We start from the raw sequence: 23,416 nt of genomic DNA, 5'->3' as shown, positions 1-23,416 counted from the left end.
AAAAAAAATCCTCAACACCTGCGTCGAGAAGTTCTCTTAAAACTTCCAAAAACGATTCCAAACCGAGGGTACGGTCTGCTGCATGCGTCACGGAGCAGATTGCATCGAAAGTGATTTCGTGGACTCTGAACTTCCACAAGGTTTCCTTGCTCCGTGAAAAAATGTTCGTTTCCCTTTTGCATGCCTCGAGAAATGACTTCAGTTTCCAAAGCTTCCAAATTTTCCAAAAGTCCGAAACATCAACCGTCGAAATGCCTTTGAATTTTCATCACTTTTGCTCAGATCGAGCAATTCGAAAGAAACTTAATCTATTCAAAATCCTTCATTACTTCGACATTCTCAACAAATTTGAATTCACATTCTCACAGTTCTTCACAAACTTCCAATTTCCTCGTACAGGATTCCATATACCAATACAGTGGAACGAGGAAAAGTACTTGAAAAAGCCCAACAGACACGAAATATCAGGTTGCAGGATTATTAGTCGAGGTTTGAGAGCAATGGTCAAAAGTCGCTCCATCAATTCTCCGTAAAACAGTAGCCTGGTCGTTGCCGGTGTGAATTTTCTCAAAATCCACCGAGGAAACTGATCAGGAAGAAAAGAGAGCGAGAGAGAGAGGAAGAGAGTGGCGTGGTGTCCATTGGACCACAGCTGTCCCCGATGGTGCCATGGGACACCATCGCATCGAGAAAGAAGCATGTGAAAGGAAGACGGGAAAGAGAAAGGAGGAAACACTGAGACGGCATCCTTAAAACAGGACGCGAGAGGACCTCCAGCTTCCGGGTTGGCTCCTTCTGGCATCTCAGAAGCTGCGTGCGTATATCAGAATTCGCTTTTTAGAGCCGGGCCTCTTCGCTCCGCCAGCAGCACCTGGCACGGTTATTTTCTTTTCCTCATTCATCTCGCCTCATTCCTATACCAGTTCTCAAACAACGTGTTTCTTTTCATGAGACTCTCGAAATGGGAACCCAACTAATTTTTGAGAAACGAACGTCCAGAGCGGGAGCATCTCAGCCAGCAAGTGAGAATGATGAAAATGAAGTTTGCATTTTTTTCTAACGCCTGAGAATCGTGTCAATATTTGACGAGGAGTGATTTTTATGAAATTTGGGAATTAAAAAAATGGAGGAGTTAACTTCGCAGCTGAGACTGCTCAAACGTACCGAAAATACGACGCTGAAATTTGCAGCAACTTTTTATTTCACCAATTATCGAAGCAGGTTGAATACGAATTGCAAATTCGAGGGGCTACGAAATTGGAGAATTACTGGAATTATTGGAGGCGTCATTCGAAAAGTTGATCGAGCCTCTTGGAGTATTGATTTTTGAGGTCGAAGGAACCAAAAAGAATCTATTTACATTTTGTCTCAATGCCAGGAAACAATAAAGCTTTTTCTACACGTTTTATTGCAGGGAACTTTGCAACTGAAACACTTTTGTTCAGCTCTCAAGGAATTTATTTTTGTAAAGTCTTCGTGAAAATTCTATCATAACAACCTGCCAAAAGTGATATAGGACCCAGCTGGACGGGACTCGGCGTATATTTATCCCAGTCTGCTTGATAATTTATGGATCCATACGTCGAACAAAGACGCGTGCGATAAGAATGAAACGCGCGAACGTGAAATCCTTCCGAATGACTCTTCCATGGAAATGAGAATGCTATGAGAGAGAATAACGGAATGTTTGCGTTCTTGTTTTAAAACTGTGGGAAATTGAACTCAACCGTTAATTATTCTCTTGTTGAAAATACCAGCAGCACGCGGTTGTAAATTCTCGCTCAGAAAAATATTCACAACAGACACAGAAAGCTCCATGTTTCAGATTTTTAGTCTCCGCAACCACGAGGATTCCTGCGCACATTCCATTCGAATTCAATAAAAATGCATCTTCAGCACTTGGCGCCGAAGGTGTTTACGCTCGGAATCAGCTCTGTCCAGTAGTTTCAATTGTCTCCGATTATTTCAAGCAAAACTTGCTGGTTTTTCCTTCTCAAGGAGGAACAAACCGTCGAACATTTCCATAGCAAATCAGAAATCATGGTTACCTTTGCCACGACGAGTCTCGAGTGTCCACCGTTCGATCGATAGCTGGGTTAATGAAGCAAGAAAAAATCGATTACGCACAAGCGGAAAGCGATACGATCGCGTGGAATCAAATATGAAGTACAACAATCGATAATTCATTCCAGCTGACCTTTTTCAATCGATAAACAAAACCGAGAATTGTTTTGCTGCTTTATTCTCTCAAGCTGAATTATTTAGTTTGAAGAATTTTTTTTTTAATTTATGGAACGAGAATCATCAAGATTCATAGCTCCGGACAGATGGTTTCAGGGTCGAGCATTTAACCGGAAACGAATCCACGCGCAAGTTTTCCCTCGGAAAATTTCATCATGACTATATTTCGTGGTGCACTGACAACATTTTTTTTCATCTGTTCCTGAACATCGTCCTCTCAAAATTGTAGTAAAACTCCAGCCCTGTCGTCGCGAGTTAGAATTTACGTTCATAAATTTTTCCAACACAAGTGGAAAGTCGCAATGACTCCATTTCCTGGCTTCAAAAGGCGCAGTGGAAACGAAGTCTGAAGAGCTGGGAAAATAAAGTCGAGTGTCTTATACGTTTGTCTATCTATGCACGCACGCGGAGTACCGGGACTCGGTCTTTATATTGTATCCGATTATATACCGATCCGATGTTCCATTGTCAGGTTCATATAATAATATACTTCTGTGTTATTCTTTCACACGTACGCATTTGTAAGAACGATTAATTAACTTCGCAATGGCTCTCGCGCGGCGCGGACTCGGAAACAAATTAACACCGTGAATCGAATCGAATTACAGTGGATTTTTTCTACACGAATACATTATAATGTTTCAATTGAATTAATAGAATCGAGAAAATAGCGCGTAGTATGAAATTAATTAGCCTTTGATCTGCATTAAAGTTGCGAAATTTCAATGGAAAATAAAATTGTTGATGAAAGAGCTTCGCGCTAGTGGGTGAGTGAATGAGTGTGCAGAGAAAATTTGTTTTTACGCGAAAAAGCACTTTCGAGTTTGCTTTTTGCACAGAATTGATTTTTATTTTTTTGTCATTTTAAGAGCGAAAAATCGGCAAGTTCGATTTCTCACTTTTATAGTTTCGGGATTCTTCCCCCGCAATTTAGCCGATTACGAGAGGAGATTTTCATGTCCGAAGGGACATGAAAACCGCGGCGTGGTTGCTGGTGAACTCATCTGTGAAACGAGTTAGGAAGTGTCGAGTGTTTTAACACCGGGTTCACCGGGCACAGTTTAAAAATTGGAGATTCGAGACGCTTTCGAGGGAGCCTCCCACGGCCGGCTCACCGACGGTGGCGCAAACGGGACCCTCATACAACGAGGGTTCTCGAATTTCGGACGCAGGTCGGAAAAGGGGAAACTCTCTGTCGGTGCTCGTCCGTGAGTATAACGCTGCGGAATAACGCGCGAGGATCGAACCGGGAGGCACTTAATATTGTAAATATTTGAAATATTGGAAAAGATGTTTCCGGTATTGTTTGCGCTCGGATGCATCGCGGTTTAATGTTTTCATACTTTCTTGAAAAAGCAGTTGGTCCAGTGCATAAGGGCTCGGCTCAACTCGCAGCCCCCGCACCAGCCTCAGGTTCGAATCTCTCCGCCGAAATCCCAATGAAAGTTTCTGCTCAATTATTTCATCTGCAAAATCCCCGGTGGTTCGATGTACGGCTTCGGTGGCCTCACGACGATGGTTCTCATCGTGCGGACTTATTCGGCTGCGCAGCCTTGCACTGGCTGATTCGCGGTACCGCAGCGACGAAAGTTCCGCTGAGCGCCTCTGGTGGCCGCGTACACGCACACGCGGAGCTCTCAGTCGGGGTACCGCCGCATCGGCAAGGTTTTTCAAAGTTTCCTTTCGCCCTTGATAACCGTGATTCAGAATCGAGGTAAGGACGGCCGTAGGAGGACGAATAAAATTTCAATCGACGCTCGATCGAGGCAGCTCGCTCTTGAGGATCAAATTCTTGCTTTGTTACGTTTGGCATGCAGATCAGAAAACGTACGGGTAATATCGAAATAAAATTTCTTGTTTTCTTTAGTGAGGAAAGTGATGAAAATTGTTTGCACGCCACCGTTTTTCCAGGACGAAGCTCTTCTTTCGCTGCTGCCGACTAAACTCTCCTGTAAATACGAACAAACTTAATCGTATACCGAAAATTCGTTTGCAGTCTTTTTGTGCGGCGTGTTGCTTATAAAAACGGCCAAGTAAAAAGATGTTATTTCATACATCAGCCGCATGTGTCGTCGCCACATGATTCTGCACATGGCCGACATCCACGTTGATGCTCTCTTTTCTTGTTTTTTTTTTTTTATTCCACTATGCAAGAAAGACGCGAACCGGGATGAATCTTCCTGAAAAACATCGCGTTTTGTTTTCGTTATGGGACTCCGGGAGGTTGAAAAACCTCACGGCCGGTTATTAATAACATACGGTTTGAACCGAAGCTCGGTCAAAAAAATAGAATCGAAAGAAGAAAATTTTCGAGTGGAGAACTCGCCGCAGGCGTTGCGAATGTTTTTATTCCCGAATCATTTTTGTTTTAACATTTTCTCAATTTAATTGCAATTATTCAATGCCAACGGTCCTTCGAGCGACTCCCAGCTCCGCCAGTCCCTCGGTCTCAAAAAGTGCGTGAGAATTTTCGAAATTCATTCAACACCGAAATATTCCGCAGCAGTGATAATTTTCTTGCGTTCTGCGCCGCGTGACGCCGGGCCTCGACAAAGACGCTGGTAAAAAACGCACGTCCGAACGGGAATAAGCGCACTCGCGCCTTTCCGAGTCCAAGAAACCCGCGGCTCGGACCGTCCGATTGAAATCCTCGAAATAACGGTACCTCGGGATCGGGTGGACGAACGGACTCCGTAACAAAAGAAGGACTGAGGAAAAAGGAAAACAAATATATTTCCGAACTGCAGTAGAATTTTCTACTAACTTTTGTTTCTCTGCGAAACCATCTCGAATTTCTCATTTCAGCAGTAATTTAGGGATTCGATCGAAAGAGCGAACGCACGTAAAAGAGCGAAATGAACTCGGCAATCTAGTTTGGGGATCGCAACGGTAGTTTAGTTAACGTCGAGACAGCGTAATTACCAAACCAGTGATTCACGAGAGACACGTTAAGTTTTTCTCCAAGAGAGCTATCGTGTTCATCGTGTCCATCGCACCTTGGTTCCCATACGGGAGTACACCAGCAAACAACGAGACTATACTGGCCGAGTAGCGCATGTAATTTTATATCCCCATATCATGTGCTCTTACTAAGAGCTCAGCGCGTTTATATTCCCCACGCACGTTTGTGAATATGTGCGATACATACACGCCGTGCATTCTGGTGTGCTATGTTGCGTATTGAATCTCTCGAGGGCGTTCAGCGCCTCAGGAAATTTCGCATGGGTGGTCGGCTCTTAATGAGCTACGAAATTTGAGGTCTTTAGACGAGGAGCCTCTGCGACTGGGTTTTCGTATTATTATAATTTGCAAATTCGTATGAAATTCTCCAGCGAGTTTGCCCGAGGGAGGGAGGATTTCATCGGCGTTGAACCCGGCGAGTTTTAACGCGGCGCTGAAAAAGTAAGTGGACGATTGAATCGCGCGAAAAGCTCTTGAAAGACACGGTCAAACGTCCAGGCACCGATTCACTTATTTCCGCAGTGACTTTTCCTACTCTGGGGAAACGGAGTGACAACGGAAGACTTTGATGAAAGGCGACGCGAAACTTTTATTCTCAACGAAAACTCAACGACGTCGAAGGAAAACGTGTGGAAAGATTTTCACCGAGACTGCGAGCTCGACCGCTCTCCAATCCCTCTCGAGCTATGCCACGTTTTTTAGGCATTCCAGCTCTCGCTCTGGCTACAGTCACCTCCAAAAGTTCACTTCTAAGCTTCTAAGTACGTTAAATTTTGCAGGAAAGTGCAGAAATTTTAGGGTCGATGTTTTTTCGAAATTCGAAGTTCCAATATTCATTACGTTTCTCAACATTTAAATATCTTCGAAAGTGCACACAGCAGATCGAAAACCCGCGTTACGCCACGTGCACTCGAAAAATGCTGGTGAATCTCTGAAAAGGTAAAACCTCGTAGAATTGTATCGCGCTGGAGCGAGGTACGTAGAAAAAAGCAGAAGGGAGATGAAAAGTAGGCTGGCGGATGGAAGAACGACCACGAAAAAGGCCGCGTCAGCTCAAGGTTTCAGTTACCTGAGCTCGCTCTGCAAGGTAAACCGTATTTCACGTCCCCCTGTGTGCGCCTTCCTCACTCGATTTATGTGTCTTTCTCTGATTTGTCTCGCCGGAATCGTTCCGAACTGATGTCGACGTTGCAAGGGTGCTAGACATCTCGAATAATCGGGCCTCCGCACTCCGCGTCTACGAGCTGAGCACAATGTTCCAACAGGCGGAGGGGAGAATACAAAGTCGAGGTAGCCTCAGACCTGTGCCTGTTTGTAGGTGGTACCTGAACTCGAAACTCCCTGGGGACTTGCTATAAGAATAATCGAGGACAAAAGGGCCGTAGTGAACTTCGCGAAAAGACGATCGTTCACACAGTTTTCTCGCACGCATCGTGCGTCTGCGTCGTTTCATCGAGCCACGTCGACCATCGTGCGGGACGAACTGTGTCATGTGAGAATATGTCGAAGAATGTTTTTTGGAGGGGCAACCTTCCAGAAAATCTCTGGAACAAATATGCTGATTCGAGTTGCAAGTTTCGTACAACTGCTCAAATCGGAAAAAGTCAATTTGCTCGATATGTTTTGGTGGCGCGGAAGCAGTTAAAATGCTGCGGTGATTACGGCAGCTTGGATTTTGTCGATTTATTTCCATAGTCTACTTTCCATCCGAGCATTAAATCCCATCAATGTTACCTCCGACGTCGTGTCGTTTTGACTTATTTATTCAGAGTTTTATTATCTTGGCGCTTTCTCACGATTGCGAATGGGTTTTGATGGCATTTTGGAATATTTACAAAATTCATCGGCAATTTTCATTGCTTTACATTCGAGTCGTTTCGCAGTGAATTTGCTGTTGAGAATCGTTGCAACGACTCTCGGTGAAATTCAGTGGTGTATTGCACGGAATGATGCTTTGAAACTCGACGTTTATGGTGTCGAGGGCGACAAAAAGAGACACGGAGAGAAAGAAGAGGGAGAAGCGAAGAGGTCGGCGATGCAGATCTCGCAGTGCATCGCAGGCAGGATAGCCCCGAGAGTTCACTTGCTCGTCAAGTCGAGGAGCGAGCATACGCGAGAGTTTCTCTTGGACGTTCACCCCGGAGACGAGGATGACGACAATGGGGAGCATAGCACACGGGAAGAGAGCAGGACAAGATCTCCGCGGCAAGTCCCGGTTTGGCGGCGAGAGAGAACGCCGCAAAATCTCCGGAGACATATCTGGGCTGTTTTCTCGGAGACGAGTTGCCCGATTTGGTCAACGGTCACGAGTATGCGCTGCTCTTATCGTGCCTTCGTCTCGTGCTCCCGACAGTGCCATTTTCTGGAGTTACTCTTTTCACGGCGAGCGCGGCGACGAACAATTGCGCGAGTAAATTCGCTCGAGCGTTACGCATATTTTTCAGTGCGTTGGAGCAGGCCAGGAGGAAAGCCAGTTTCGTGTTTTTTTTCAAGCACGCGCTCGCGATGAGAGCTTCAAAAGAAAATCGAGTTCGAATCTTTTGATCCTTGCGAGCAACAGTTGCTATTTTTTCACCGCGGTTGCTCTCTCAATCCCCGATTTTCCCTTTGGCGTTTTCTCTTTGAATTCAAAGGCATAAATTTCCTCTCCAAATTCGTCATCGTCACTCGTCCAATCGAATTTGGAGATAAATTTCGATGGAATTTTGCTTCGGTGTTTCATTCACGCAGGCTGTCACCAAAGCCAGAGACCACCTGCATCTTCCGATACGAATATAAACTCAAGATGCGAAGAGATGGAGCCACACGCGACTTTCCGACTTATTGACGGTCAATGACTTCTCCCGGTCTTTGCTATATGATTTTTAACGCTCGGTACTCATCAAACCAACTACAAGTTTTATTTCCTTCGCGTTCCTGGAAATTGTCCATGTCGCTGCCGCGATGGTACCTCGATCTCTCACTCCCAGCGCGCACATCCACGTACCCGGGAGTGGCAGTTTTTTTTCCATTTTCCTCGAGCATTTATTCCTGCTGCATTCCCGTTTCGTAAATTTCAGTATCTCTTCGCGCTCCGCATTCGTTTCTGCGATGCAATAATCACGATCATTTATTTACATATCATCGGCTCGCTGATTCCTCGGTTCGAGCGAATGTCGCAAAGCACTTGATGTCTACGAAACCGAGAATTACAAGTTTTAAGGGCAGCGTTCACCGGATCGATCGAATTCTCTTGCAAATTCGGTCGATCCTTGAAATTTAGCAATCCGACTCAAAAGTACTCTCAGAGTTTGGTTCGTTGATTGAGAAGGAGGACGAGATAAGCGAGTCAGGACACACGCATACGCAGGCGGATATAGTTGGCGGAATCACGAGAGTTTGTTGGCGAAGAGCCTGCAAAGCACGCAGCCTGGAAAAGTGAAGTAAGGCGAGTGCGGAGCTCCGTGCGCGAGTCTCGCGAGCAGAAAGACCGCGGTCCCTTCATAGAATGGAGTACGCGATCCCGTCTCAGAGACGAGGATGAAGCGATATTAAGTACGCGAGCACGGCGGATATAAGGAAAAAAACGAGAAAGAAGCGTGGAGAGAGCGCGAGCGAGCAGGGAGAGAAAGAGAGAGAGAGAGAGAGATGGCAGAGAAGCGAAGATCGCGGTCGCGAGTCGAGCTGCTGCGTGAGGTGTACAAGGAGTCTTAAGGGGGTCAGGGGAGAGGGGACAGGCGACCGAGAAAGAGAGAATCGAGTGAACGAGAGAACGAAAAAGATAAAGACGGATAGAGACAAGGACCGGCTCAAGATCTCTGGTAGCATGCAATCTTCGCCCATTGAAGACGCGCTGGGAAACTGCACGGTTATTATGCCTGAATGGTATAGGGTACGGTATACACGCGCGGGAAGCGGGCTCAAGAGAGCGAAGGAATGCCGGAGGTACGTAGAAATCATGTTTGTATGCGTTTACTTTTGTGCCTGTGTGCGATGCTTGATGGCCGCGGCAGCAAAACTCGATTCTCTCTCTCTCTCTCCCTCTCACTCCAGCTTTCTCAGTCTCCTGTGAACATTCGCTCTTTTCACCTCCAGAAGGGAGGTTCTTGATATCCATAACCACGATCCCCACGCTATTCCTGCGAACTCAGTTTTACATGCAGGCCTGTACACAAGTATATAGTTAATACAGCACACGCACACGTTCTTTTTCTATCTTTTTGTGTGCTGCTGGATTCTTTCACTGGAGGATGACGAAACGTGGACGACTACTCGATGGAGATTGATTCGGTCTGCGAGCCACCAGGTGGCAAATTTATTTCAACAATCGATAAATTCTTCTCCGTATATTCAACGATCGATTGCGAAAGTGTGTTACCGTAATGTGTTCGTGTCTTAAATTTGGATCGACCGCTGAGAAACCGAAAAGGTGCGACTTCCTCAGGCCCGATACGCTCCGGGCTATCCGTAAGGTAAATAAGATCATGCGGCGGCGGGGATCGGAAGCTCGCTCAAAACGCCCGACGACGTAGTTCCAACGCCGAACGAATGTGGAATTGGTTGCTCAACACATTCTGCTTTAGCGATTTCGTTATTCTCCTTTCCACTCGGCCGTCGGCGTCGGGCAATTACATTCATATCGAGGGCAACAAGTGCTCTGAATCAGCGCACCCGCGAGCCCGGAGGCAGGTGTTGAAAAAGTTTGGAAGCAGTTGCTCGAACTGGCGCTGCGATCAACCGACGAAATTCCAGCTCTTCGTACACTCGCCGTCAATTAGCCGACAATTTTGTATAAGAGAATATTTAATCCATCCAAATGTTCTTTGAAGCACCAAGCTTTTAGTGGAATTCGAAAAAAAATCTTTGACTTTCGAATCCACAGGGTCGAATCAGGAATGATTTCGACGATGAAAATGAATTCGTTTTATTCGTCACGCGCGCTCATCAACTTTTCAATTCCCATGCAGAAGGAACGACACACAAAGATCTTTCGCCAGATGCATTCCGCCTACAAATGAAAATAATAGTGTACGTCATGATGACTAGAGGATGCTCTGACAGCTCGATTATCATTAGGTGGCTGGTAAGGCTGCTCCATTCAGCGAGAGACGGTTACCGCTCAAGTCCGCGAGAAGTTATGCACGCGGCCTGTTACACTAAACTCGTGAGCATTTGGCGAGCGTAACTCGCCGTTGGTCTGCATGTTGTGACACCACCATCTGTTGGCGTTTACAAACACAGTTCTGTGGAATTTCAGGCTCCGGAATCGACATTATCTTGACGGATAAGACACACGACTTGTCTGACAAAATGAGGCCCTTTCGATAAACACTTTTCCTTGCATTCTTTCTGCGAGGAAGATTTAAAATAGAATTAGAGAGGACTGGAAAGTTCTCTTATCGACAAGTTGCCACGTCAGTCGTTCTCGTAAAATTCATTTATCAAGCTCTGACAGCTCCGGAGCGATAGCTCGCTGCCGCACGTGGCGCGTTTTCTTCACACGCTTTGCATGCTGCCCTCGATCGTTCACGGGAATACGACTCACCGGGTCAAACGCATCGGGAAACTGCGGTTCGGAGAAATTCACGAAACAATGGAAACTGGAAATGACTTTTCGCAAATTTTGCACCGATTAAAAGAACTCGACGATTCCAGGACGATGGCAGAGTGCAGCGTGGGGAAAGAAGATGCCCGCGAAATCCCATCGAGTCTGCCATTGAAACGTTGCGAAGGCACTCTTGTAATAGCGAGTAATTTCGAAATGATCTCAAAACTACTGTTCAATTAGTCTCGCGCTAGTTTGGGAGTAGCTTCGTCAAGTGGTTTTACGAGGATCGTCTGAGCCTACGAGAGTCCGTCGACACTTCGTTAAGCCTTAAGTACTCTCGGTGTAAGGATCCTTGGAGCATTGAACGAGTCGCCGGCACTGCGGAATCACCGATCAAAAGTACCCCTCGAGCCGCTTTTATTAGCCGCAGTCCCAGCTGGACCGAAATATCGTAAAAATGGAATCGTATCGATTGTCTCGACGCAAGAACTCTTGAAACGAGACTCGCACACTCGAAGCGCGCTTTACGAGCCCGCATGAAACATCATTTCAGCATTGAATTCCGGGCCAATACGCGCGCCCCCCTCATCAACCTCAATTAAACTCCACCGCGGCTCCGCGCTCGTATACTCTTACTTCGCACCCGAGAAACTCTCGGAACATCTCTCTCGACGCAACAAGACGCGAGAGAGAAAACGCGCCCTCTGTTCTTTCACGTCGACGCACTTTCGGGGCTATTTATAAATGAAAAACACCAAAAATATCGCTGGAATGGTGCGTATTACAGATTTAAGTATTTTCTCATTCACTCAACAAATTAATGACAATTGTGCAAATCCCGTTGAAACCGACGATAAAGACGAACTTGCCGGAGCATGGAAAATGAAATTTTGTCACAGGGCTTTGTCACACTCAAGCTCGCTTTGCAGTCTTTGCTCGATACCATCATTACCGAGTTACGACTAAAAATGAGATTAGTTTCGAGATTTACAGCTGTGAGGCTTGCTATTATTCTGTTGTAACAAGACTGAAAATAACCCGATAAAATTGGACTCCTTCGCGATTAAACGTCTGCCATCTCGCGTCTCTTTCACACTCTTTCTCCTGCTCTTTCTGCCTCTAACACAGGCCACTAGTCAAGAGTCGGAATGACTTGCATACACGCGCCACTCTTTCACCTTTTACTTTCCCGCTCCCGAAAGCGTTTCCCTTTGATTGGAAAAATTTGACTGGCGCGCTCACTGATGCGGGGTTTCACTTCGCAGAAACGCAAATGACAATTATAACCGAACTCGCACGCTCGTGTGAGAGACTCTGATCGATGGCCAAAACAGAAAGTGATAATTTTCGAGTAATTTGCACCCTCACTTTTCTCAAATTTAGCTAATCTTCCGAGTCTGGGAATATTTTTACAGGAAAGAGAAACTTCCGTGCAAACAAAGACTATAAAAAACAAAGAAACTGGAGTAAACATAGGCTCGAAATGTGGAAATTTTCTCAGGCTTGCATGCGCACGAGACAGCACGCGATGAAAAATTTTTCGTTTTCCCAGCGAACCTTGTGCACAATTATCGTTGCAGCAAACGTTCTGCATATAAAAGATCTCAAAAATCGCGCACTACGCGCGAGTTGAGCGCGTGCTGGCCGTTGAGAGTTTGCCCTTTTCTCGCAGTGATTCTCGAGCTCCTCTGCATCCATCAGTCACAACGTGGAAGCTGCGCCGTCAGTAGAAGCTATCAAAGATGATTGCCCTCCAAATCTCTTCCTGCTACTGAAACTATTCATTTATTTAAAAATGTTTCTTCAGTGAAAGGAGATCAGGAGATTGAATTGTTGCTCGCTATTTGGGCAATTTATGGGAATAAAGTGATCGCTCATGTCGAGGAATATCAGGACGAGATTAAGCCACGCCGGGAGAGTGAGAATCGGAATGAACTTGAATGGAGATAAAGCTGTTGATCCGAGACACTAAAGAGTCTGCCTCGTTCGAGACTTTTCAGCTCGCCGCCTCTTTGACGCTTCTGATACGACGGGGGGATCCTTGAAAAGGGAGTTGTTTTCTTTGGGGTTACGGACACCCTGCGACGGGCTTTGAACTTGGGCTGCACGAGCCTCCTCCTCGTCTAGAATAAGCTGCGCGAGTTTTCTGCGCGTGCGCGAGTCTCAACTTCCGGTTGATCCGCTGTATCGTGTCTTTGCTCGAGCATTTTTTATTCCACGTTCTTCCTACCTCTTTTGCTTCTTCTTCTTCTTCTTCTTCTTCTTCTTCTTCTTCTTCTTCGTATTCATCTTCCTCACGTCCTTCGCAACTCCCTCTTCGGAGTCCTTCTTTCTTCGCTCCATCTCTCTCTCTCTCTCGCACCGCTTTGTTTCGCTTTGTGTGCAGCAGGTTCGTTATTATCGTTTTTTCTTCACCGCACGACAAAACTCACGCGATCCTCAACAATCTTCTCTTCCAATTTACCAAAATTTTTCATTCTTCCTCCTTTGTCCAGCTTTTTCAATACCGAATTCCACGTATATCCGTATACACACTAATTTCTTCGAGTTCGTACCTTTTTCTCTCGTGTTATTGGTACCGCTGAGAGAAAACACGCGAATGCACCCTCCGCGGGGTAAGCGAATCGTTACGGAACGCGGCCCCGACGATACGGGGCATTTCTTTCGGTGCGGACACCTCACTCCCCGTCGTTTACGTATCGGATGTTTTTTCTCAATTTTCTCAACGTTATTTTCATTCTGCTCCTAAGAGTCGAAAGAATCGAAGGCTTTTAGCGGGTTCCTGGGAGGACATTTTTATAGGAAAATTTGATGCTGGACTAAAGAGTGAGCCTCATGCGGGGAAGGCCTCGTGTCTAATTATTTTTCCTTCGGGAAGACCTTCCTCGGCTTGGACTCAAATTTTTCAGTGCGTTGATGCACCTGAGGGAATCCAGTTTGTCTTTTCAGTTTCGCGTCGGATCGACGGGTCGTGCTTTACAAAAAAACGATGGTGCGGAGGACAAAAAGCTGAGAGGCGAGTCCGGACGAGACGGCTTGAAACGCCTCGTGTATAAAAGCGAAGATGCTTGTTGCGTGCAGTCTCAAATGACCGTGTTGAATATGACACGTCAAGTGAGAGAAGCAAAAGCTGAATGTCGAGGAGAAACACCGAGAAACAGAATCGGTTTTATCAGCAAATCGAAATCGCAGTCTCGAAAAATAACTAACGAAATTCCTCGCAACTCGCGGGTACGAGGAAATGCGCTGGGTTACAAATCAGTGGACAATTTTGTGGCAAGTTTTCTGCGAACAAAAAAATTGCTGTACGGGGAAGCCGCCGGCTGACCCGAAACCAGCAGAAATTCGCTTAGAAAAGTACGCGCTCTCGAAATTGAGCTTTCGACAACGATGTTTTTCTCGATTTACCTTTTATCGTATCAAGTTACTCGGGTGCATGGCAGAATAATGCCAAGATTTCATAGTGCCCCCCGAGCTCGCTGACCAGTGTCGAAAACCGCACACTTTCCTTGCTCCCTGCGGAAAGATGCTCGCATTCTTTACAGGGATCAAATTCCGCTTCGCCGAAATAAAAAGAAACTAAAAACTTGAGGCAAAAAACGATGTAGAAGCACGATGAAAGAACTTGAGCTCGTACACGTATTGCAAGGCGCAACTCGGGGGAAAAAAATCACTTTTTTCTCGAAGCAGCAATACGCTAGTCGCTTGCATAAAGAAGTAAAAGTATGAGAATTCTTACGAGTCGCACCAGCAAATCTGTTTTTCTCCAGAATCGAAAAATTGCCACTAAAGCAACTGCGGTGATTGTTGAAATTTCTTCAAAAGGTTCCGATTCCGGGACAAGCTTTGCCGCACAAAATATTGGCTTGCAAACTCGCCAAAACGAGAAATCGTCGATTCCTTCCGATCGCTCTGCGATCCGGACGTCAGAGTGTTTGCCTGCACGCACGCGCTCGCGTTCGTGCGAGTCGTTACAGTCACCGAGGGTATAAAAAGCGAGAAAAGTTGCTGACCGGAAATGGAAATATCTTGGAAACTCTCCGATGCCGATGCTTCCCGAGGAATGGGAACGAAGTTCCTCCGAACGAGGAGAACTCGTTGACGCCATTAACGATCACGGAACTGGTCCGCCCGCGTTTCACCGTAAGAATTCCGACGAGCTGCGAGGCTGGACGAGATTCTGGAAAATGGCAGCGCTCGACAGGAAGCACATGCGAGTCATGCGATATCGATTCGACACAGGAAAGGAATAAAATTATTTCTACAGCAGCGAGCACTGTTTCGATTCCTTTTTCGACTTTACCGTTGCGGATATGTGCACAAAGAAAAATTCGGCGATGGAGAATCTCAAAAATCAAATAATGCCTGAGGCAAGTTTCCTCGTCCGAAAGTTTCATCGCTCGATCGTCGGAGATTCCGACTTGTTGCAGCGCCGAGATTCATTGGCCAGCTCGGTCGAGCCTCTCTTTATACTCCTCTGTAAGCGATCGCTCCCGGAACGCGCCTAGCGGCTTTGTAGAGGAATGGAATTTCAGCCACCCCCGTCAAGCCCCGCGGCGGGGTGCCTACCCCGAGGCCATGTTGCCGAATTTTCCGACTCGCTCCGCAGGCTCCTTCGCAGAGAAAACCGAGTGCTAGCAACGATCGCGCGAATGCCATCGAGTCTTCGTTTTCAATGTACTTGAAAAAAAAATGCATTTTTATCGGAGAAAATTCGAGTTACGCTCGCTCCAAAGCCATCTTCACTCCCATCTCATAATTCTCAAACGTAGGAAGGAACTTTCGTTACTTTTTCCATCCGAGTGAGCGGCGCGTCCTTTCTATTGATCGTACTTTCAATGAGTTCCAATTTAGAGTAGAGCAATAAACACGAAATTCTTCAGAAGAGGCGCCGTGACCCCCTTTACTTTCGTGCGGCTTGGATTCGGTGGGTGTATCATTACGTTAGTTCATAGATATAAATATGGAGGTGCAGGGAGCGTGCGGCGATCCCTGCGGCCCGCAGTGAACGCGGCTCTTCACGCATCTAATTGAGTAAGCACATTAACTCTCCTCATAATTAATTCTGTGTGTCCATGCAGCGACGTCAATATATCAGACGTTGGGCTCGGGGTGTCTGGAAGTAAATAAAACACGTTGGGTTTGAGCGAACAAGTTCGTGATTGCCGATGAGGACCTGATCGGTCGCGTTCGATGAGCGACTAAATCCATTGTGAACCAATTTAGTCAGGTTCTCCAAGATCGACGAGCCGCGAAAATTCAAGCCCGAAATTGGCCAAGAAAGTTTGACGACAGGAATTCGCAGAAAGCCTTTTCGAGTGAACCGTCAGCTCCGCGCAGGCTGTCAATGCTAAAAGATTAAAATGATCCATCAAATGGCACGGGACGAAGCAGCCGCGGGCGCGTGACATTCCCACGAATCGTGCCAGCTCGAGATGAAGATATTGCGACAATGCTGCGCGTCCACGAGGCCCGCAGTGACAAGACTTCTCGCGAGCTACGCTCGCGCTAAACAAACGTCAAGACTTTGAGATAAACTCAGAGAGAGAGAGAGAGAGAGAGAGAGGGCGAGAAATGAGAGAATCCCCCTCTCGAGGGTCAACACCACTTGAACCAATCCCGATGACGACTATCACTACGTACCAGCGCCGGTGACGCATCCCCGCGAGAATCATCTTGCGCCCTGTCTCTCGAACTCTACGCAGCGCTGACTGATTTTCACACACGCACAAATACGCGTCGTTGCTGCTTTGCAATTGATTGGGAAAACTGTGATAATCTGATCGCGTTCGAGTTGCTTTTTATTTGAAAAACACCGTTCGAACAACTTTCCCATTCTTTTCGTCCGTCAAAGCGCTTTCGGGCGACTCCGTTTTTTCCGACTTTCACTGTCTAATTCTTGCAATAACTCCAGCGGAGTTTCCGCAACGATTATCTTCGCACTGCCTTAATTTATGCCCTTTTATGACCCACCAGCACAGTTTCTCAGCTGTCATTTTCGTATGCAAATAACGACGCCGAAGTTTGCAGCGTTCGAGTCCAACGAAACGACGGAAAACGACATTTTTGTAACCAATTTTTTATTTCACCGAGTATCGGTGCAGATTGAAAAACTACGAATTGCGAATTCCCCAGGGAACAAAATTCGAGAATTACTTAAATTATCGGAGTCTTTTTAAACCGTTTCGTTTTGGACTCCAACGTTGCAAACTTTAGAGCGTCACACGCAAATATTAATACACCGAAAACTAGATTTTTATCGTCTAAATACGAGCTTTTCTCATATCGATATTCCAGTGGATTCAAAACTCCTTAATTTCGGTCTCATCCTTTTATAATTCCACCTTCATTCGTATATTCTGTACTTCGGAATTGTCGAACTCATATTCGCATTGTCAATAAATTACGCTGAAGTTTGCAACGCTGGAGTCCAACGAAATGAACGAATAAGAGATTTATAATTAATCATTTTTTTATTTCACGAATCATCGATGTGGGTTGAAAAATAACGAACTGCAAATTCGGCAGAAAACAAAGTTGGAGATTTACTGGAATTATTCGACAGTTTTTTTAGATCATTTCGTTGGACTCCAACGTTGCAAACTTCAGCGTTATCTCAATAAATGGTACGTACATAAAAAAATTTCAATCGTGTCTTATCGTTAACGCTCTTTAGCATTACGGATACGTGCGGACAATCGAGCTATCTATTGTTAGCGTTGAAACGAGCAATCATCCGAGATAGACAGAACGAGAGGTGTGTACTCGCACGTTCTTTATCCCCCCCCCCCCGGCGCTCCCTCCCCGCCCCTCTTCTCTTCTCTCTCTCTCTCTGAGTTTTCTTATCGACGACATGTTTTGCATTCATATGACACATATTCATGCAATCGTCTACGGTTAGATGCAACCATTCTCAAACGCACTGAGAACGGAATTCATCGAGACATCGCGAGAGTCGGCGAAACGTTTACGTTCCTTCTTCGTGCGTGCTCACGCAAGCATGCGAAAATCGAACTGCGCGAGGTTCATCTGGCAACTTATTTGTTCGTTGTTGAGCTCCGAAAAGCCCCGAATTGCGATGAGAAACGTGGGGTGAAAGTTGTTGGAAAATTCTCGTGCGAAATGACGAGTAAAATTGCACGGGGAAACTTTCATCCTGCTAACATCCCTCGAGTTCGATTTACTCCAAATTCGAATTGCACAAACGGACGCTCGGTCCAAAAAAGCATTGTGGAAATAGAATTTCTTTAAAGCTATTGAAACTCGGAAAAGTTCCTCTGAAAGACAGTCTCGCATGTTGGAGCGACGGGGCATTAAAAAATACGGGGTTTTCCGCTGTTCAGAGGCTCCCTTATTTGATCAATCTCAGAGAAATCAGATCGGAAGTCGCGAGGAGAATCGTGCCGGAGCGTCCGAGTAGCGAACGTCGCGCCCGTACTCGCCGTCGTGTGCACATATGCAGAAATGCACAATCGCGTCCTCGCTTATGTACGTGGAACGAATTTCGTACTTTCACGGATTAGAGTTCCTCCGAGACGTCCACTTGGCTGCTCCGCAGAACGAACGTACACGCACACGCGCGATCCGCGCGTTGTGTCGTAAAGCAATAGAGCAATGGCGCTCACTCACGGAAAGTCTCTTCGGTTGTTTTCCTTGTAACTTCAAGAGACGAGGTTTATAGGCTTCGATTCTGCGCTGCTTTATGCTTCGCTGATCCGACCGCTTCGCGAACGCGTGCACACGTTCTGTCGCGCCTGTGTACAGAAGAATTCTGTTCTCTCGGTCGAGCTGAACGAACGGATCCTCGTTCCTGAGCCTTGCGTCCAGGACGTCGATATCTTTTTGTCCCTCGCGCGTACAGAGTCGAGTTCGAACTCCTTCGATTTAGGAAGCAACGGATGTGGACGCGGAAGGGTTATTTATCGGTAGAATTTCCTGAGAACCCAAATTCGCTGATTCGAACGACGCTGAAGTCTGCAACGTTGGAGTCCAACGAAATTAACGAAAATAGCACTTACAATTCACCAATTTTTTATTTCACGAATCATTGGTGTTTACTGGAAATCTACGGGTTGCTAATTCGGCAGGTAACAGAATTGGAGAATTACTGGAATTGTTGGAGAGTTTTTTCACATCATTTCGTTGGACTCCAACGTTGCAAACTTCAGTGTCATTGATTCGAAGCTCCGAAGCTGCTCTTTTCGTGCATATTTTTACGACCGTATTTTGTTCCGGAGCTCAAATTTCGCTGATTTTCGAAGTTACGATTTGGTGGAATCGAAAATCTCGATTTTTCGATCCCCGGCCCACGAGCCGGGGAGCCGGAGCTTTTGCTTTGCTAACGAGCAGGCTTTGTTCTCGCAAACTATGCGACACAACAGTCGCACAGCGAACAATAGCCGCACATGTGAGCACGTGACTGTAAATATGTTCCTCAACGTTCTACAGAATCGAGAATGTCAGCGCGGCTGTGCGCCTCAGTTTCGAGGGAGAATTGAGAATGAAGTTTTTGTTTTATTACCCGATACGTTTGTGGGTAGCGAGCTTTGAGAAAAGTCCGACCAGATTTAGTAATCTTCGAAAAAGTTGATTAACGCGCCGTCGATCGACGGCGATCGGGCTGAAACCTCGTTTGAATTTCGCCGCGGCGATTCCGTGTGAAACTTTCTCTCCTTGTGTGACTTCGTGTATTTGAGTCTCCGTGAGAAAATAAATAAATAAGATATGGCCAGCGCGACAGTGATGCGTTGTCGAGCGATAAGAATTTTTGCAAAAGTGTTTTTGGTGGCGCTCGTTTTTCCGAAAATCCTGCAACGCCTCGCCCGACGCGGACAAAAAGCCGGAAGTTTGCGCGGCCCACGATTCCACGGTCTAAAATCGGCGCTTAATCGTAGAGCGAAACATTCGTCGTGACCGGACGTTCCGGGGAAAAAGTGATGCAGGTCTGGTGCCAATAAAATTTGGTTCGATCGCGCTCGACTTATGAAAAGGTCAAAAGAAGCGAAAAATCGTTTTTCCTTAATTCCCGGCTCGGCGCTCTTCCCTTCAGCCCATTTTATTACGAGCTAATTAACCGTTTAACGAGATAATATTGAACCCATCGGGGATCCGGCAATTGAAGAACAAACGAGAACCGCTTCGCCAGTGCTTTTTCTCATAAAAATATTGCACGTCTACGTACACACAAGAGTAAACAAACAAGACGTCGTTTGCCTTGGGCCACTTTCGACCATTCATTCCCTGCATTCGGCTGCGCCTCCCTCCAACGTAAAATTGTGTCGTATGATAACGCTTCGTACCCGAGACGCTCACTACCACGTGCTACGACGCACGCACACAAGCGTGGCTGTCGGTATACGAAGCAAAAATAAGAATTGCGATTGGATACTTTCGTTCGTGTAAATACGCAATATTGATAAGGCTGAAAAAATTACGAGGAATCGCGTTCCGCTTAAACCCGAACGACTTTTGGTGGTCCATGAAAAATCTGCTGGGAGCTTGTTTAGTGCGAAAAACAGCGTGGAATTCGGGGGCCTGAATCGAACGACCGAGTCTCGGGAGTGCGAGCCGCACTTTTCGAAATGATCGCAAAACATTTTTTTCCGTTCGATCAGGCGAACGGACGAAGCACGAACGTAACACGAGGCGATTCGTCATAGCGACGGTTGCATTCCACAGTCCTGAGAGATTAGCACGATGGAGAACGTAATTCCATTGTTTTAGAGACAAATAAACGCACCTCTTTCTTCGATGACGGCGTCGACGAGATGCGCCACGAGCAGCATCCAAAAAATCCAGAGGCTCTTCCCTCCCTCCTTCATTGTTATCATTATCCAGGATTTGTGTTCGCCTGAGGTTAACAGCCTCTCACTTATTTGCACAAGAACGCTTTGAAACTCATCACCACTTCACCTCACTCCGAGAGAATGGAAAATAAATACGTGAACACACTGTGCACTCTCGGGATCCAACTTTTTCGATCACGCACTTCTCGAAGAGAAACTTTTCGTGCGACAATCGCTCGGGGCACGAATATGCTTTGTCAATTGTTCGTCGGTCTGTTTATTGAGCTTTGTTCACACGTGGATCCACTTTTTTTGAGCAATGTTAGTGGGGGTATAAAATTGAAGATTTTCGCACCTTCGCTCCGGGCTCGTTCAACGAAAATCCGAAATTTTCATCGCTCCCAGAAAGCCGGTTATCTTGACATCCTTTTTACTTGGCGACTCCACACGCACTTGGGGAGACGTCGTCGCAAGACTGGCAAGCTCGTTTGACGAGATCACGCCTCGAGATTCCAGAACTCACACTCCCGTAGATTCACCGCTCGTGTACGAGGAAGTAATAAAAACAAATTTTGCTCACAGATCTTCGATATGTAGCGACGTAATTGTGATATCGAAGAACTGTGACATATTCTCACTCTCTTTTTCTGGCTCAGCGGCCTCCCCCTACTACACTGCTGTTTGTTTTGAAACGATAAACTCACGCGATTCGATGTGAGCTCTTTCTTTCTCTTTTTGAAGTTGTCACCCGATATTATTTCCAAGAAGCCGCTATTCGCTTTCGGAAGATTGCACGATCTCGAAAAACGTGAATTCCGAGAAATCTTGCTCGGTAAAAATCGTTCACGGTATAAGAAGAAAAATATTCACTCGCGAAAAACGTACGCACGATCGAGATCGAAGATCAGAAATTGCTAAAGCCGAACACGCGCTCAAACATTCGAACCACAATTTCCTATTATTTTTGTCTTATTCCTACACACACTGATTATAAAACTTTTTACAAACGACAAAGCGATTGATCATTATTCGTAAGATCAATGCTTTTTCACGGAGCGTCTCTCGAGAACGCGACGCGCAGACCTTCTTACTCCCACGCCGGTCAAGACAAGAGTAAAGGCGCGCGTTCTCGAGCCGCTGTCTCAAGACTTTCCTCGGGTAGGCAACAGGTGGCGGGTCTCAACCAACCGTTCTTACCGATAGCTCAGTCGCAACGTACCCAGCGCAGCCCTCCAACATCTTTTCTTCCACTGTTTTTCTTTCTGCATTCAGATTTTCAAACAGATTTTTTCGTTTACCGATCACGTCTATCTTGTAATTGAGGGCAATTCTTTATCGTTGAATAATCAGTACGAATTTTGTAAGAAATTGAATTCTCCGTAGCTTTGCTCGGAACAATTTCATTCGTCACTTATATTTTCGGACTTGTAACAAAGAGAAAGCGACGTAACTGAATAATTGCGTAACCTCGTTATTTATTTCGGTTCGTTCTAACCCTTGGGCATTATTAAACAGGAGCGAAGAATTCTAAAAAATGCGAATCATCGTCATCATTTTTTTTTCTTAGAATCAGTATACCCATGATCTTACGCTCACGGTGCGAGGGAACAAAGTAGAACAAAAAGATCTCCGCGTCAAGGAGTCTGATCGTGATAAAAAGTTGATGAATTCCCGTGATGATTTCTACGATAACAAAGACATTGGAGACGAATTTTTCCGGGACAGAGGTTAGTCAATGCTCAACGCAAGCGCTTTACTCTTTATTATTTAATGTCATTTGTTTGAGGCCCATGTTTTTACAACGAATAATCGTTGTTTATAGAATTTTAATACCGTTCAATAATTTACTATCATTCGTGGATTGGAACGTTGAGATTCGTGCCGAGTTTGAAGAGTTTCTTTTATGCTTGCTTTTATATTTATATGGATAAACGTCCTCGGGACGATTCCCCGAAGACGCGATCCTCAGGTCGTCGCGTTTCTCTCGAATCGACGAAAAAATTACCTTCGCAACTGGTTCCCCTCGTTGGACGTATATACGACTGGTTCGTCATCTTCTTTACGTCCCCCGGTACACGTTTGTGTTCGCCTTCACTTACGTCGATGCGTTTTCCAATGATCCTTCCCGCGAATACGTGCAACGCCTTTATACTGCGATTCAAGAGAATACTCGGCGTAAAGGCAAACGTCTTGGGATACATTTCAGATTCCTTCCAGAGGAAAGCAAAAACTTTCCGTACATTTATTCATATTTTTTATCGAAATGAAATTTCTAAAATTCGAATAATTCTCCAGAAACGCACGGAAAAACGATGAGCATCCACAAAATAATTCGTTCCGATTACGATTTGAACGTTTTCACTCTACAACATTGTGTGCCAGCATAAAATTTTGGACAATAATAATAATAAGAAAAATTTCAATGGCCACATGTGTTTTAAGGAGATCTCTCCCAGAACGATATAAAACGCCTCTCGAGGCGTTGCTGTTTTTGAGATCTCTTCGAGCCCCGCGAGATCGAGGAACGTGAACCAGACGCTTGATGACATTTTTTTCATCGTTCGTTTACCAACCGAGCCAAATGGTCGTTGCTTTTCGGAAGACGTCCACACCCGCGCGCGCGAGAGAGAGAGAGAGAGAGAGAGAGAGAGATTGGGTACATGCCAGTGATCACATGTGTTCCGAGGCGTTATCAGTTTCGTCGTGGGATTTTGCCGGTATGGCAAATCCATAGAGGGCCTGAAAAAACCTTCTCCCGAGATTTCGAACTGCCAAGAAGATTCGCTGGGGGAGAAACAGCTGAGAAGGGGAAAGAGAGAAAAAGAGAGGCGTACAGTTGGGGAAAGTTTATTGGTGGGCGATGGAATCGTACATTTTTCAAGAATAAAGTAACTCAGTCGCA

General features: G+C 45.9%; 1 protein-coding gene across 1 annotated transcript in view; it reads right to left on the bottom strand.

The window, feature by feature from the left end:
* The window catches only part of Egfr (epidermal growth factor receptor), a 95,563-nt gene extending 75,027 nt beyond the window's left edge, over positions 1-20,536 (bottom strand). The window contains exon 1 of the mRNA XM_043422278.1: positions 20,469-20,536. Coding sequence (XP_043278213.1) covers positions 20,469-20,514 — 46 coding nt within the window. The 5' untranslated portion in view covers positions 20,515-20,536. The remainder of the gene's footprint in view (positions 1-20,468) is intronic.
* Positions 20,537-23,416: the final 2,880 nt, after the last annotated feature.

The sequence above is a fragment of the Venturia canescens genome, chromosome 6, assembly GCF_019457755.1.
Source record: "Venturia canescens isolate UGA chromosome 6, ASM1945775v1, whole genome shotgun sequence".
NCBI lineage: Eukaryota > Metazoa > Arthropoda > Insecta > Hymenoptera > Ichneumonidae > Venturia > Venturia canescens.
The sequence above is the reverse complement of the archived record's forward strand: the minus strand, read 5'-3'. Positions and strand labels throughout refer to the sequence as shown.